This window comes from Megachile rotundata, chromosome 8 (assembly GCF_050947335.1).
Source record: "Megachile rotundata isolate GNS110a chromosome 8, iyMegRotu1, whole genome shotgun sequence".
Taxonomy (NCBI): domain Eukaryota; kingdom Metazoa; phylum Arthropoda; class Insecta; order Hymenoptera; family Megachilidae; genus Megachile; species Megachile rotundata.
The window spans coordinates 6,265,470-6,283,559 of NC_134990.1; the positions used below are offsets into that span (position 1 = coordinate 6,265,470).

At 29.9% G+C, this 18,090-nt stretch overlaps 2 protein-coding genes across 17 annotated transcripts in view; both read right to left on the reverse strand.

Annotated features, from left to right (window-relative positions):
* The window catches only part of Nca (neurocalcin homolog), a 238,087-nt gene that overhangs the window by 33,764 nt on the left and 186,233 nt on the right, over positions 1-18,090 (reverse strand). The gene's annotated exons all lie outside the window — the stretch shown is intronic.
* LOC100883363 (neuronal calcium sensor 2) overlaps positions 1-18,090 on the reverse strand; it is a 214,689-nt gene that overhangs the window by 10,531 nt on the left and 186,068 nt on the right. For 12 of the 15 annotated variants that reach the window (XM_012288004.2, XM_012288009.2, XM_076534638.1 and 9 more), the window contains 3 exons: positions 13,646-13,764; positions 9,553-9,696; positions 2,117-2,245 (listed from right to left, as the gene is read on the reverse strand). In XM_012288004.2, coding sequence (XP_012143394.1) covers positions 2,117-2,245; positions 9,553-9,696; positions 13,646-13,756 — 384 coding nt within the window. In that variant the 5' untranslated portion in view covers positions 13,757-13,764. Of the gene's footprint in view, positions 1-2,116; positions 2,246-3,822; positions 4,161-4,209; positions 4,338-9,552; positions 9,697-13,645; positions 13,765-18,090 lie in introns of those variants that run through there. The other 3 variants (XM_076534643.1, XM_076534645.1, XM_076534644.1) reach the window with 3 other exon arrangements.

The window sequence follows — 18,090 nt, forward strand, 5'->3', positions numbered from 1 at the left end:
GACGTATGCGTATGTATTATGGTCGTATTTTTTCAAATAAATAAAACAAATTTTTAAATAACAAAAATGCCTAAAATTTTATTTTTTAATTCTTCTTATTATTCAAAATACTAGAAAATGATTTAATATATTTGTAAAAATTATTCCAAAGTATTTTATTAGAAACGTTAATTATATTTCAATGAACTTATTCCAGATTTTAATTTGAAACATTTTTCGAGTACTGAATAATTAAGGAAATAATTGCGTCTCTACATTAAAATATACAGCATTATATAATAATACAATATTACAAATCAATATTCTGTTGTATCATAATTACAAATCAATATCCTGTTGTATCATAATTACAAATAAATTATACAGTTCTAATAGTAAAGTGGGACAAAAATCAGTTCCTAATTATGAAGGTACTAGAGTTATTATCGATTAACGATAACGTCACAATGATAGGAGCCGTTTATTTTGAAAGTGGAACATGTCCATTTTGAAAAAGCGAAGATAATGGTAACATATGATGAAACTTAATAAAGTTAATTTAACAATTTATTAACTACACGTTTTTACTATTCACTTATTTACACCACAAGTGTTTACTATTTGCCTTCCGAATCTACTCTAATCGTCACGTATCAACCCTCGCGGATCGTCAACCGTTTCGCGCGTCGTAAATAGCCGAAGGTTGCCGAATCGTTCCGATTGGTTCGGACGCGTCCTGGAGACATGCAATTGCCCTTTTGAACGGAAGTTAATTACGAATGGCGGTTTATTTTATTACAAAAATATGGCTCGGAATGATTTCAGCGGAAATTATAACTGTGATGCCTCTGAAAGTGAAGCTGTGTAATAACTTCCCTAGGTAATAACATTACTCCAATAAAATCTTCATTCGTGAGGAACTTTATTATTTTTATGTTTATAGAACTAAGACCCTTGAGAATTGGTAATAAAGGAAAAATCTTGGGTATACTAATACTTGGTATAATAGGTCCATTTAAGTATACTAAAATCTTCATTTCCTTTTACCCAGTGGTATAAACATTATTGGATAATAAACATAAATTATCTACCACCACAAAATATAAAAAATATCTCGCAATAACAAGAAATGATCTTGCCTAACTTCCAAAATAATCAGCTCGTATTTAAGTTGCGGCTCAAAATGTTCTTATCTCGATGTCAGTGTCTAACAAAACCATTAGTATTACACATGCAGAAATATATGTAACAGAATCGTCGGTAGATAATGGACGCAAGCAGGAGGTCGATTTATAACCCTTCCGACGCAACTCCCTCATTATCGTTCCGGTCACTGATTACACCCCGTTAAACTGTGTTTCAATTTAACACTCTGACCTATTCGGTTGAAACTGAGAATAATTATCTCGCAATGCGAGTTCAACAGTTTGTGGTTTCATCGTCGAATTGACATTTAATCAAAAATTCAATCTGGATATAGCAAATTCGATAACAACTGCGTTTTTGATAGGTCTTGTATGCTCATTAGAGGGTTGGATTTTGACACGAATCGAACAAATTGAAATACGCAAACATTCATTCATAACATTCGAATTTTGCTACAAGGATTTTTATAAAATTTTGTCAAAGTTTCTTTGGGAATATACTGAACGCTCTTGTCTTTTTTTTTAATAAATTTTGTAAATATTTATGGTTATTAAAGTTCATTTTGCAATTTTTCAATTATGACAATTGCTATTAATTTGTTAGTTTTTCTAAAATACTAATTATTTCCAGCTAACAAAGTTCACATTTGCAATTTTGTGCTTATTAATTATAATAATTAGTATTCATTGATTTAAATATATTTTCTATGTAACCAAAACAGTAATTATAAATTAAAAGTCATACATGTCAGAGAATTAATATTTGCAAAGGAACTTGATATTACATATCAATAGTACTAATTGCATATCAGTAGTAATAATTGCATATCATTCTACAAATACTTTAATAAAATCGAACAATGAAATTTCAGATCACTTGGATGACAATTACGTTGATAAATAATTGACATAAAAATACAGATTAAACTTATTACTAAAAAATTAATCGCGTTACTTATGCTAAAATTACTAAATTGTAAATTATATAATACCTGCACAATTTTTGTCATTTCCTGAATGTCGATGACGCCATTTCCATCAACATCGTACATACGGAAAGCCCATTTCAATTTTTCTTCTGGCGTACCACTAGATGTAACATCAATGGCCAACAGAAACTCCTGCAACAAAAAATATTGATAATCAAATAACCATAATATAGAAATATTTTTAGACAAATTTTATTAAGCATCTACCATTCATATTTCTCTCAATTTTTAAAAACAACACATGAACTATTTCCATAGATTTTACATCAAAATTTAATTAACAATAATTAACCCAAAAACCCATCAGAACAATCGCTTAACTAAATCTTAGTTACTTTCGACTTATATCTTAATTTTATGACGCGTGTTCTATCACATAATTATGACTGTGAGGTTAAATCCTGTAACCTGTAGAAAGTGTGTTCTCCAATCTTTATGGTCACAAGTTACTGATGATACAGCACTGATTACATCCTGTTCATAACATTTTTTGTCTACTGCGGTTAGTGGAAGTGTCTCATAAATCATGGCAGCCATTTGCTAAAGCTCCTACATTCTACATAATGGCGCAGCACACGGGAACGAGGCACATGGGTTCTTTAACAGCTTTGTTCGACGTTAATTTCGAAGTTACCAACGTAAGAAAAGGGTCATTCTGTAGGTGGAATATCAGGGATAATGGAATGATATATTTTCTTAATCTGATAGTGGTAATGCAAAAGATTGTAAGCGTGATTTTTTAGAAAATTGCTTCTTATTTATAGTGTGTTTCTTACTAATAAGTAAAAGTACTCACAGGCTTGTACTTTTTTATCTTTTAATATCCTTCTGTTTTCTAAGAAAAATATATAGAAAATTATATATAAATTATATATATAGAAAAACATATAGAAAGTATTATAAAATCAACTTTTCAAATAAGAAAATATTATAAAATTATTACAGTATAAAATACTGTAAAAATATATTAAGATAAAAAAGAAACAAATTTAAAACAAATAAAAAGCAGAAAAATATTGCAATATTCGCATGATGTTCTATAAATTGCAAATTAGCGAAATGATATAATATACACCATAATATCTTTATATTAATATTGGAGTAATTACATTCATTCCCTGGTAATTAAAGTTAAATACAATTTTTCGGATAATCACAAAGATGAAAGTTTATGGGTCTTTATTAAAATCTTTTGATAACATCCGTTATTAAAATCCTTTGATGATCACCATTACTGAAATTCTTAAATAGCTACTCCAGTATGAAAAGCGAATAAGTGAGTAAAGAATAAACTTACAAACTTCAAATAATTCCTAAAGCATTCACTGTACAAAAACTTTATTGAAGAATTACATTTTTGAAAAGTTAGATTTGAAAAAAATTGTTCTTCTTTGCTAAATATTAGTTAACAATAAAAATTGTAAAATGAATACACAGAATATATAGAAATTGTAAATTAAATAATATATACAGAAATTGAAAATCGAATATGTAGAATATATAGAAATAGTAAATGTTATGCAAGACTTCTAAAAAGATCCAAAAAGATTTTTCTAAATGTTGTGTGCTATTTTTAACGTTTTATCGCAGTGTGCAACATTGGGAAACAATATGGTGATTTTTGGAAGTCGAACGGCTTTACGTCAGGTCTCATAGGAGCTTTCGAATATCGTCGTTACAGATACAAGTGCGATGCTGAATTAGGTCACCTGACGCCTTAGGTAGACAAACGACGAGAATTTTAAAGAACGAAGTCGAGGGCGAGTCGGCTCTTTTGCTCTTCCTGACCTCTCGAGTATCTCCACTTCTCTTATTGACCCTATCGACGTGCTAGCCCCTCTGGCCAACTTCTGCCATTGGCTACTTTTTTACTTCTATCCGTACGATCGTCTTTTTTAAAAGTCTTCTCGTTACATTAAAGCCTCGATACGAGCGAATCTTTCGGGACCGAACTATGGCTCACATTGTGTAGTTCCGACATTGATCGAAAGCCGAACGTAGAAAGAACAGCGGAAGACTGAAACGTTCGACCGAATGTAAACAAACAGTAAACATATCGGTGAGGCAATCCTAATGTAAGAATGAAACTTCTTTACTTTTAATTTTCTGTTATGGAAACTTTTACTGACATAATTGTGACATTTTCCTGATTAAAATGACACTAAACACGACGTAATTCGGAACATATTTAATTGTAGTTTCAAGCGGTTCCCTTACAACAAGGTTTTATTGTACTAATTCGCGGTAAACGAACGAGTAATGACACTTCGGGTAACTTCGTATCCCTTCGGTGTTATTCGGGTAATCACGTGATATCTTTGACAGTTAAAGTCGTAATGGCTGAAGTGTCTAAATGCGTTTGAGAAAAGTGGTTGAGGTTAAATAAAGTTTCGCAAGAAGCGATCTCTCAGGTTAAATTTTCCACTTGTATCATGTGGTTTTTACATTGACCTAAGTTTGCCGAACGCAGAAAAGAATGCTGAGCGACAAAAATGGCCGAATGTAAGCTAACGATAACATATCTTTGTGACGATTCTAATGCAAGAATAAAATCTTTTTATTTTTTACTTTTTTGTTGCGAAACTTTTACGAACATATTTTTGATATTTTTTCTATTAAAATTAGACCAAACACGCCATAATTCGGTACATATTTACTTGTAATTTCAATTTCAACTTATAATTGACTTGTAATTGAGTCTCGCCTATATCGAGCAACATATTCTAATAAATTATTATAAACAAATATGTCCTAAATTTCATCGTATTTGGTAACATTTTAATAAGACAAACGATAAAAATATGTTGGAAAAAATTGTAGAAATAAGAGAAATAAAAATACAAAAGTTAGTAATAATATAACAGACTGGATCATTATCGGTTAACGCAACTGTCAACGATTTGTATTTTTACGAAGCAAGTAGTATACCGTCGCTATATTCCGACATATTGAAAACTTCTAATTCTGACTTTTTTGACAGTTTTATTCTTACTCTGTTACAATGAGAAAAAAATAATTATACCTACTATTTTAATTGTAATAACTTAAAATTATATAGAATATTGTTAAAATTTCGAAATTAACGAAAGTATCGAAGGGTTCAGAATTCTTTAAAACTCCAGCTTGAATCTTTCGGATTTTCGGTGAATTACCTAAGAATCTAGCAAAAGCTCCCTGGCTTGAATTGCTGCCCTCAATCCTGCACATTTAATCTTTTATTTGGAACGGTGAATTTAAATCGCTTTCTCAAAGGGCCTCCCTCTTGGATCCATTTCTATCTTCTCCCTTACATCCCACCTTTAATTATTATGCATAGTTTTAACCCCTTGGCTTATGACATTGAAGCGCACTCGTGACGTACATTACAGTTCAAGTGTGAAATTCTTTCTTAAAAATACAATTCGTAAATTCCAAGACTTTTATATTTTCATTAACACAAATTGACCGATTTTATACCGTGTTAATTCTGCAAATTAAAAATTTGTTAATTGTTTCTAAGTGTTCAAGTTTTTGAATTTTTTAATTTCAATATCCCCTATTTTTTTTTAATTTGAAATCACCAAATTCCTAGATTTGTAAATGTACAAATTCCCAAATATTTTCACCCATAATTCTTAAATTTGAAGGTTCTAGGATTTTGTAGACTCCCAAATGCCTATGTGCATAAATTCTCTAAAACTTCATATTCATATGCCCACAAATTTGAAGATAGTCAAATCCCTAGACTTCTTTATCAGGAAACCTCCAATCTCTAGATTCTCAAATACCTAAGCCTCTAAATTTTTAGGTTCTTAAATTCCTCTCAAATTCCTTAAATTCTCAAATTGCTAGATACCTATATTCCTATATATCTACATGTCTAAAGAATTGAAATCTTAGGATACTTATCTATTTATTACTAAATTTCTAGATCCTCACACTTCTGTGCCCCAAAGTCCCTAGATTTCCATATTCCTATATTTTTAAATTTCTAAGTAACCATATTCAAATATTGCAAAATTCCTAGATTTTCACACTGGTAGATAACTAAATTATAAAATTTACAAATTCCTAGTTACATAAATCCTGAAATTCTCAAAATCCCAAATCTTACAATATCCAAATCCTAAGAGTTTCAAAGTCTCAAAATTCCCAAGTTCTAAAATTCCCAAACCCTAATAAGGTCCCCAAAACCAGATTCTCCTAATTCCCAAAATTCTTAATTGCCTAAATCCCTAAATCCAAAAATTCTCAGAACACTAACCAAAATTCGCAAATCTCAAAGTCCCTAAATTTCAAAGTTCCTAAATTCCAAAACTCCCCAAATCCCAAAACTCTCAAAATCCTGAAACTCCTCAAATTCCAACACTCCACAGATCCCACAAATCCTCAAATCTCAAAATTCCTCAAATCCCAAAACTCCTCAAATCCCAAAACTCCCCAAATCCTAAAACTCTCAAAATCCCAAAACTCCTCAAAACTCCCCAAATACCAAAGCTCCCCAAATCCCAAAACTCCTCAAATCCCAAAACTTTTCAAATCCCAAAACTCTCCGAATCCCAAAACTCCTCAAATTCCAACACTCCACAGATCCCACAAATCCTCAAATCCCAAAATTCCCCAAACCCCAAAACTCCCAAAATCCCAAAACTCCTCAAATCCCCAAATTCCCTAAATTCCAAAACTTTCAAAATCCCAAAACTTCTCAAATCTAAAAATTCCCCAAATCCCAAAACTCCCAAAATCCCAAAACTCCTCAAATTCCCAAATTCCCTAAATTCCAAAACTTTAAAAATCTCAAAACTTCTCAAATCTAAAAATTCCCCAAATCCCAAAACTCCTCAAATCCTGAAACTCCCCAAATCCCAAAACTCCTCAAATCCCCAAATTCCCTAAATTCCAAAACTTTCAAAATCCCAAAACTTCTCAAATCTAAAAATTCCCCAAATCCTAAAACTTCCCAAACCCCACAATTCCCTGTTCTCAGAATTCCGAAATTCCTATATCCTCAAATTCTTAACCCTCCCAAATTTTCAAATCCACAAAATTCCCAAAAAATCAACCACTAAAAGACCTAGTCCCTTTTCAATAAATACTTCCTGTAGCAATGGAAAATTTTCTCACGACCGTACTGTACTCACCCCAAACGAAACAGCTAGCTACACCAATAATCACAAGGGCCTAAGAATGCAACCCCTAAAACCCGTCATTTCCAGTTCATCGCGCAAAACCTTGCCTTAAAGCTGATCAGGGTTTGCACGAAAAATCATACGTCGAGTGTTCACCGAATATTTTGAAACCATGAAATTGCGATCAATCGGCAACAAGCTTTGACCAGTGATCCGTCTTAAAGCCAGCCCTGATAAAGGCCATAAGCGCATAAAATCATGGATTTATCAAGCTTATTCGAGCTGCTCGACAGATAGTCAATGGATCTATATATATATAATACGTTTGCAACACGCGTTTACCGAGCCATATTGTATTCGCAACAATGGACAGACAGTTTCACGTTATCCTTTACACTTCAACAGAGGCTCACGATGAATGCAATTCACGTTTACGCGAATAACACTTTCTACTCCACAATATTTTACCTTGGTCGTTTGAAACGTTTGCAGAAACTGCGGGAATTTATCATAATGGCTCTCGCGATTCTGCTCCAGTTTACTTTACCGTTCACTGAACATCTGCAGTTTGCACAGCTATCGCTTAATTACTTTTTTTTATTATATTCATTTCCCCGCTTTTCGCTGAAACCTGTTTTCCTATAGCTTCCGTGTAAATTTATTTCAACGATATTCAATCGGTTTTTTGAGAAAATTTATTATACGAAGTGCAGTTCTTTGTTTATCTTTTAAACGCGGAAAGTTTTATTGCTTGTTGCTATGCTTCGAGTAGGGACATTTATACGTTATTCAATTTTGTGGAAAATTGGTTCATAATTGGGAAATGTGTGTATTTTTGTATTAGGACAAATTTAAAAGTCTTTAAATTAAATTTAGAAAATTAAAAATTTTGGAATGTTTAATCTCTATGTTCTTTATGAAATTTAACAATTTTTGTATTTGGAAATTTGAGAATTTTATAACTTTTATGTTTGTATTCAAATTTTCAAACTGCAAATTATGCAAATGTCAACGTTTTTGAATTTTCAAAATCTTATATTTCCAAACTTTTTAAATTAATTCTCAAATTTGGAGAATATTACAGTTGTTTTGGAAATTAAAATATTTCAAAAATTTTCGACTTTCAAGACTTGAAAGAAAAAAAAGTAAATTTTTATAGTTTAATATAAATTTATTTGGAAGTATAAAAATTTGAAGGTATATAATTTTTAAATGATAAATATCCACACTACAAATTTGTAAATTTGATAGTTTAATGATACCGAAATGGAACAAGCAATATACGGCCCTGAACATTACGTCATCAATGGGCGCCGCTTTCTAATGGTTTAATTTACGATTTCGCCTTATCTCGACAGAGCTGCACCTGTTAGCTCGTTCTCGAATGTGCTAACGGATTTTATTAGACGAGATAACGTTGTAACACGTTTTAGCAATTTTAATATGACACCTATTAATCTGTCGTATCTACTAATTAATCAGTCGTACAAATTGCTGATTTCACTGTTATCTATATACAAGATGTTAGATAAACCAAAATATATAGGGTGGCTCACCACATTTTGCCATCTAGATTTGCGTCATTATTTTTTTATTTATCATTATGGTTTTGAGAGGGGCATATACTCTAGTGATATATTTTTTTCTTGTAGGTGGACGTGCAAAGGACATATGAAGGTCATTAATGTTTTTTTAAATGGAATCATATATTTTTTATACCATCAACATATGCCACCTTCAAAACCATTCAACTTCATCTAAAACATTGTTTGCTATGCGTAATAATAATGACGCAAATCTAGATGACAAAATATGGTGAACCACCCTGTATACCATAGAGTATAAATCACTGTTTATCTGCAATTTATTGTGCGTCTGACAAGATGGCAGCTGTATGTCATATCCTATTAAGACCTGCAAATTTACAGATTACCATAGAAACATTAAACTCACCTTCAAATGTATAAAGTAGTAATACTATTTCCTTAGAAGTACAAGAAAAACGTTACTCAACATTTTCAGCTAACCATAATACCCAATCACATTTTTCCCATCTACAGTACCAAATTCGGTAGAAAAGTGGATTATCAGAATGGTACACCTAATATCTACTTCGGTGAGAATAGATACACGAGTTTTGAAGGCTAAGCGCCGTCGGCACGATATTCCGCTGAAAACGAAGGATTGGTCGATCGACAGGGTTTGATGCGATCAAGTTTAATCGTTCGGAATAAACGACGTATGAGAGAGTTCTACCTTCCCGAATAGCGCAGCATTCTTCCATTGAAAAGGTAACGTAATAGGAAAGAAAAATCGATTCGAACGGCTTACCTTGAAATCGATGTAGCCATTCTTGTCCATGTCGAATGTACGGAAGACGTGATCACAGAATTCCTCCGCGTTGCCAGAGGGGAAGAACATTTTGTACATGTCGACGAATTTCGCTGGCGTTAACCTACCATTCGGGCAGTCTTGCTGTAATGCAAACAAATTATTTGATAAATACTTTTAATATCTTCTTTTTATTTTAAGTTTTAAGTATTAACTACTATGATAAGTAACTTTATACGTTTACGATGTTGTACAGTGTGCATTCTTAACACTAAACCTACCGACGTATAATGTGTACTTAATTTGACATGAAAAATGAAGTCAAAAAATAAATAAACAAACGACAAAATATAAATTAGTACACACATTAATTCTTTATCTTGATGAAGATCAATGTAGATATCAGAAAAATCAATTCAACAAATTGTGTTATTTATAATAAGGATCTTGTAGAACAGTCATTTGACCGGTTTGGTAGTTTTAGTGTTAACAAGGTCTACTATATTATATCGCACGCGATGTTTATAAACATCGTACAACTTCCATAGGTTAGTTTTACTTCTCGTTTTAAATATTGTTAAGGTATTGTTTAATGAGTTTGTCACATTCTAAACTGACTTGTGATAATTATTCCCATTTTATTAACGTTTATATGCATTTCACGTGCTTGCGTTTGACGTACTATAATATGATCAAAACGATGCCTTCTACGCATGCGCACAATCATATGCGCATGCGCACAATCATATGCGCATGCGCACAATCGCATATGCGTACGCACATTTGCGAATGCATTCCAGCGCGTACTTCGAATTATATTTCTAACATTTAGTTCAGCATATTTTGATTTCTTTAAAGAGGGAAGTGACGTTAGTCATAGTTTTAGTTAATATTCATTGTTTAGTTAAATTCATTTATATTATATTTGATCTTGTATTTTTTCCAACTTGCATTTAGATGATAACTGCTAAAAATATATTTTACACTAATGTTTTCGTTGCAAAGCGTACACTTCGGCATCCTTTCTTTTGTGAGTAAATAATTATGTACCAATTAGTGCGATTAATTGTAGTATATGTAATAATTGACATAATTAAAGAGAGAAAATAATGATATTTTATACCTGTTTAATCTGCCCAAGTCTAGTTTATAACTTTCATTTTTGTTTAAGTGAAATTTAACTTGAAAATTTGATAGTTTGCAAATTAGGGAATTTGAGAACTTGGAAATTTAAAAATTTTGACGTTTAAAAATGTGGGAAATTAAAACTTAAAAATTTGGTGATATTGATGGCTATATTGGTGATTTTAAAAATGACATTTAAAAACACGCGACATTTTAAGAATTCTAGAAATATAAAAATTTATATAATTAAAAATGTTTAAATATGGATAATAAAAATTTGGAAATGAAAAATTTTTTAATTGGATAATTTTAATATCGAACAATTTTTAAATTTGAAAATTTGTAAACTTTCAAACTTGGAAGTTGACAATTTTTAAATTTTCAAACTTGAAAGTTAAGAATTTGCAAATGTGAAAATTCCAAGAATTTTGAATGCAAAGAATGTGTATTAAAATTGAAATTTGTTGGTCTCAACGCTAAATATTTATAGTTAACCTTGTACTTAACTTTCTACATAATTACCAAACATCTGTACTCAAAACAGTCAAAACTGCCATTTCATAAAATATTTACAATTTCTCCCAGTTTATATCTCTAACGCACTAAGAGCTGCGGTAATAAAATCTCAAACGTAAAAATTACGAGCGATTGTTCGGTTAAAGATACGGCAACTCCATCGGGTCAATCGTAACATGACCTTGTGCAAATCGAACCTTTTTAAACTCTGCCACTCCCAATAGCTTCTATCTGATTGACCTTTACACGAGCGTCGTTTGTCTTGGGCGGTTTTTGAAACGGAATTGTTGCCTTTAGCGATGGCGTTGGAAAACGGGACAGCGATCGTTTATTTCAATTCCACCAGGGGGGTTTGTGCCCGTGTTACGAAATGGCCGGAAGTTCGCGTGAAATGCGGGACAAATCGAAGAATGTCCTGGGATAACGACAGTTTTACCTTAGTTTAATTAGTTGTGCGAGCTGCGGCTTTCGTTCGAGAGCTGTTTCAAATTATCCGAGAAACTTTGAGCGAACAACTTTTTCGAGGAGCGGATTTCCCTCGAAATTGTTAAATTCTCTTTAAAGGCCAATTAGCCGGGACTAGATGCTCCTGCTGGAGATGCAATGAAAACTGATTCATCCCTCGGGTTAGCGCGGATTTATTTCTTTTTATATGATCGAATAAGCTCGAATAAACATCCAAGAGGCCGGAGATCGACGGAGATGGAGAGTCCTCTCTTTGATTCAATCGGATTTATGCTTGATAAACTAGTTAACATCGAACGTTAAAGATACCCCGTGTTTTTTTCTCTTTTTTCTCTCCCCGGCTTTTTATAGCCTTTACAGTGTAGATTTATGGATAACTGCTATGATTTCTTTGATTCTTATAAAACTATTAAACCGTTGATCAAGGAAAAAAGTACTCTACTCGTTAATGGACCATCTTAAAAATATGAAGTTGGTGGCATACTTAACCCAAACAAAACACTGGTCTTAACGAAATTTTTTAAACTGTGCGTAAATACAAATTTCTTTTATTATTTATTCATTATTTATTATTCTTTCTTTTATTTATATAGAAGACATTTTGTAAAAAACATCAGTTCAACATTTTATTTTAAGCCAACTTCATATTTTTAACAAAACCTATTAACACCTGTGCATATACACCAGTTTATTTTTATCCTATGGTTTATTTGAGGATTTAAGTAATAAAAATGTATATAAAACTGTATATATATTTATATTTTCAAATTACTAGTAAATTTCATTAAATGATCTTCCAAAATTTTCTTACTTTTATTATAAATAGTATTTCTAGATATTTGTAAGTTTTAGTTACATAACCTAATTATGAATACATGCAACACACGTGTTAAGTCAACTTGGTGATTGAAAGAAATACTCACTGTTTTGTCTTTCATTATATTTATTTGTTATTCTTTTAATGATTTAAATTAATGTGATTATTTTTGACACAAGTAAAGAGTAGAAACTAATAAAATTGTAAGTAACTAAATATTTCAGAACAGTATTTTGTTCACAAATGCAGTTAATATGTAAATGCAGTTTATTGATAGACAAGAGTTTATTAGTATATCATATATTTTTTGTACGTACCACACTGCTTTGAATTATTTAACAGTAATTTTATTTTAATATTTTGGAAGTCTGTTAAATCACAATAAAAGGAATTAAATGTTTTGAGAAAGAATAAAGATTTGCATAGTTTACTTAAAAAGAACTAGAATTATGTTCTTAATAAATATAATGAAGTGTTGTAAATAACAGTACATTTTGAAATGAACAAGAATAAAATAAATACAAAAAGTTACAGTAAAGGACAGTGATAACTGCTCGCAGGCATGTCCAGTCTAATTTAGGAAAGTGGTCACAAACATGCATGCTATATTAATTACTAAAAATAATGAAAACTGTAAATAACTCTAATAATACTTCCACTCATATGTAATGACATTAGTCTTTATATTTTATAAAAAAAAGCTTATTGTGTTTTTATTTGCACGCTTTATATATAGATTTAAAAAAATATAATTTTGTATTTATCTAAGTAAAATGTAATTTGAGTACTTTATATTGAATTTAGTATTGTTTATTACATTTCTGATCATTTTTATCTATAATGTGATATAATAATTTATGAAAAAGTATTATATTGATGGCTTGGTGCACAAATCTTGTATATCTACTTTTTATATCATTTGAGTTTTTAATAAATACTCCTTCATTGTTTCTGTATTGCAATTCAGTAAATTTTAATTATTGCTGGTAATTAAATTTAAATTATAGTTGTAATATATACATAAAACAATAAATGTAGTGCAGAAGATATTTATTTAATATAATATAAAAAGCTGTTGAATCTTTAATCCTTTTTTCCAAAAAACATTGGAATATACAATATTTGTGTAATAAACCATCAATGTTATTATACAATAAATATTGTACTTACTTTAAACCCTTTGTACCATTCCTTTATGGTTGCTTCATCATATCTTGTGTGTGACTTGAGGAAATCCATGTCCTCTTTACTCAACTTATCTTTGCTCCCAAAACAACCCATTTTGTGACCTGTAACAATAAAAAGTAACATTCTCTATTATTATAAAAAACACAGAATATATTTTCACTACCAAAATCATTATTATGAACTGTTATAAGTCAGTTCCAATTTTACTGTTATACTTAAATTTAGTTTAAACCTCTTTTCTTCTTATTTCACAATTTTACGATTGGCTCACGATATTTAACTAAAAATTAAATATAGATAAAAGATATGAAATTAAGATATCTGAACATATTAATAATTTTTTTCATTAATATTTAAAATTTCAATAACTTTCCTGTTTAATTCAAATCCCAATAAATAACAGTAAATATTTATAAATAAATATTTTATGTAAGAACAATGTACACTTTTTTATATCAGAACGTAAATACTGCTGCAGTGTTAGTAATGACACTAGCGTTCTTGGATATTACAAAATAAAATACTATGTAATTTTCACGACCAGTGCTCGTTGCGGATGCACGCAACGCAATTGACTACAGTATAGATGCCGAAGTTGAAGCTAACGCAACAGACAGGAAATTATAAACTAACACGCGATTAGAATCACGAACAGCACAACTTACGACTTCTTCATTTTAAAATGAATTATTGATGCTACGTTGCATTTTGTAAGTAATATCTTATAAATAATATATCTTTTATAAATAATACTGAAGTACGATTCTTTTGGCATTTAAATATAAAAGGAATATTACATAGTGGTTCAATAGAAATTTAGGGTCATAGTTTTATTTTATTATTTATCCACATAATTTACATATATGGATTAAGATAGTTTACTCTTACCATATGAAAACTGCGATAATCATATTTGAATTTCCCGCGAATTGTTCATGCGCGCGCAGATGTCGAAAAATAAAGAAACCACAGATCGAGTGTAGTGTTGTGTCCAATTAAAACGTACAAAATCATTGTGATAAGTAAGTAATCTTGCAGCATTTATTGTTTCCATTATAAATATTACAAAACTTCTTAGTTACAATCTTAAAAATCGCTCGAATATATTTTAAACGTATAATGAATCGTGGAATGAGCTGAATTGAATTTTTAGGTTAATTTTTGAACAGCTACTATTCACCTTAATTTAATTATAAACTATAAGACGTTTCCACACCATTTTGTATAAGAATTGTTTTTAACACCGTATTTTCCAACTCCAAATGTTTTAAATTGTTATTAATATTCGCTTATATTAATAATTTGTTTATACATCATAAATACATCAGTAATACAAATCATTAATCACGTATAACGTGCTGAATAAGTTTTGTTAATAAATGTTTGTAATAAATGCAATATTTGATATGCATTAGTCATCTTTCGATATAATATTGTCTGACAACGAGTATTTCTGTCTGCAGCTGTAGGTATGTAATGATTATATGCATCAAGCAGACAAGTGGCGATTATAACGAGCCTCATTATTTTATGGAGACCGCAGACGATCAATATATACTGTCAATATTTCAGAACTCTCAATACTGTTTATACGCTGTCAATACTTCACGATTCGTAATATTCATTTATTCGTTAAAGTGAAATATTGATAACGCATGTCGATTGTGAATTTCGGAATTTGTTGATTTGAAAAGCTGGAAATTTTGAGTGTTGCGAGTTGAACATTTTTGAACTAAAAAATTTGAAAATTGGGATGTCTAGAAATTTGGGAAATTTCCAAACTAAAAAGATGTAGTAGTTTTACAATTTGTAATTTAAAGATTTAAGAAATAGGAATTTAAAAATTTTTGAAATTTTTTAAAATTGAATTTTGAAATTTAGAAACTTGTGGAGTTTGTATGTAGGCAATTTATAAATTTGAAATTTAAGACTGGAAATTTAGGATTTAGAATTTAGAAATTTTGAAATTTAGAACACAGAAATTTGAGAATTTAGAAATTTGGCAATTTAGAAATTTGAGAATAAGAAATTTGAGAATTTAGAACTTTGAGAATTTAGAAATTTGGAAGTATGAGAATTTAGAACTTTGAGAATTTAGAATTTTGAGAATTTAGAAATTTGAAAGTTGGAATTTTAGAATTTAGAAATTTTAGATTTTAGAATTCACGTATCCGAAAATTTCGATATTTACAAACTTAAAAATTTTTTAGAATTTGGAAATTTAAACATTTCACGTTTAGGACGAAAAAACAAAAATCAATAAATTCGAAAATTATAAATTACGAAATTTGAAATTTAAGAATTCAAAAACTATACATTACGGAACATGAAATTGAAGTAATTAAAAGTACGAAAATTTAGGAAAATAAAAATGTGATCGAAAGTTAATTCCAACGGCGTTGATTTAAATATCAATACCGGTTTAATAGAAGTGAGAGAAGAAAAGGCATAGAGAGAGAAAAAAAGGCATCAGAAGCGCAAGCACGCGCAAACAGATAGACAGAAGCGGGGACGTAAAATAATGTTGTAACGAGCGGTCGATACTCGGCTCGAATAATAAGAGTTTCGAGAAAGCAGTCAGTCGTCTTTCGATGAGCTGCTTCATTGGGTAGAAAGAGTTTCATTTTCCACGTGCACAGAGAGGAAGCCGGGGTTTGCTCGTGACTGGATTGGAAATTAGATTCATTGGCCTACGATGATGCCTAGAATCGAACTTTTGATGGTTAAACGAGGGTACTTTCACATAAAAGGTCGCTTTTATAACATTTTTATGGCGATCGCTTCTTCTTGCATTTAAGTATAATTGGATAATCAATATATTATATTTGTTTAAGTTTAATTGTCATTGTAGTATTTGTCCAAGTTTTATTGCGATTATACTAGATAAATTTGTTTAAACTTAGGTGTTATTATGTTATTTATAGTTGGATAGTTTATTTTAACAGTGGTGTAAGTCCGTTTTCATTTATTTTGAGAAAATTAAGGTTAGCATATATGTCAATGAAAAAATATAGGTTAATAATATCAAGACTGGCAATTCAGTAATTTTTTTACTGATTGATCAATACGTAATTTGATTTTACAAATTTGTTTTAAGTGATTTAACTAAAATAGTGTATATTCATGCAGATGGACTTATACCACTTTCAAAATAAATGGTTCACTTGTTAAAATTTGGTTACCACATAATATTACTTATTCTTGTGTAATTTAATTGTGATTGTACTATTTATATTTTAAAATTGATTGCAATTATACTGCATATATTTGTTTAAATTTTATTGTTGTACATGATACTACTTATCCTTGTTTAAATTTGATTGTAATTGTGTTACACTTTTTTAAAATTGATAGTATTTATACTACATATTTTTGAGTAAATTTGCTTTTTACTATTCTATTTATCCTTGTGTAAATTTTACTGTAATTGCACTCCTTATACTTCTTAAAATTAATAAGACTTATACAGTATATGTTTGTTTAAATTTGATTGTAATTATATTACTTGTATTTCTTTTAATTTGGTTGCGCTTGTATTATTTATACTTCTTTAAAACTTGTTATAATTATACTACATGTATTTATTTAAATTTGGTTGTCTATAATACTACTTATACTTCTTTAAAACTTATTCTAAAAGAACTACCTATACTTGTTTAACTATGATAGTCATTATGCTATTTACACTTTGTATATATTTCATCATAATTATATTATTTATGTTTGTCTGAATTTGATTATCACTACATTACTCATACTTATTTAAAATTGGTTGCTATTGTACCACCTATATCTGTCTAAAATTGATTGTAACTATACAAACCTATATTTATGTCATTTCAATTGTCATAATACTACTTATACTTGTTTAAATGAGATTGTCATTATACTACTTCTTCTTTAAATGAGTTTGTCACTACATGACCTCTTATTTAAATTTAATTCTCTTAATACCTGTATAAATTTGGTTCTTATTATCAAACTCATTGTTAGTTAAATGATCTGTCACTTGTCAAAACCAGATATCTAATCAAAGTCCTGAAATAGTCAACATGTCAGTAACGCCATCTTCCAGCAAACTCCATACCGCGAAATTTAAACTGTACTTAATGGTATCCTCCAATGGAAACATAGTTAAACATAGTTATTTAGAAATATAGTTATTCAATTATAAAACATATCCATTGTTTTATGCATTTTAAATATAAAACATATCCATTGTTTTATACATTTTTATACATTTTATACATTTTATACATTTTAATTATAAAACATTGTTTTATACAATTTAATTATAAAACATGTCCATTCTTTTATACATTTTAATAATAAAACATATCAATTCTTTTATAAACGTAATTATCTTTATGCCAACGCTGTAAATAACGTTAAAACGAAGCTGAAACATACAAATTTATGCGTCGCGC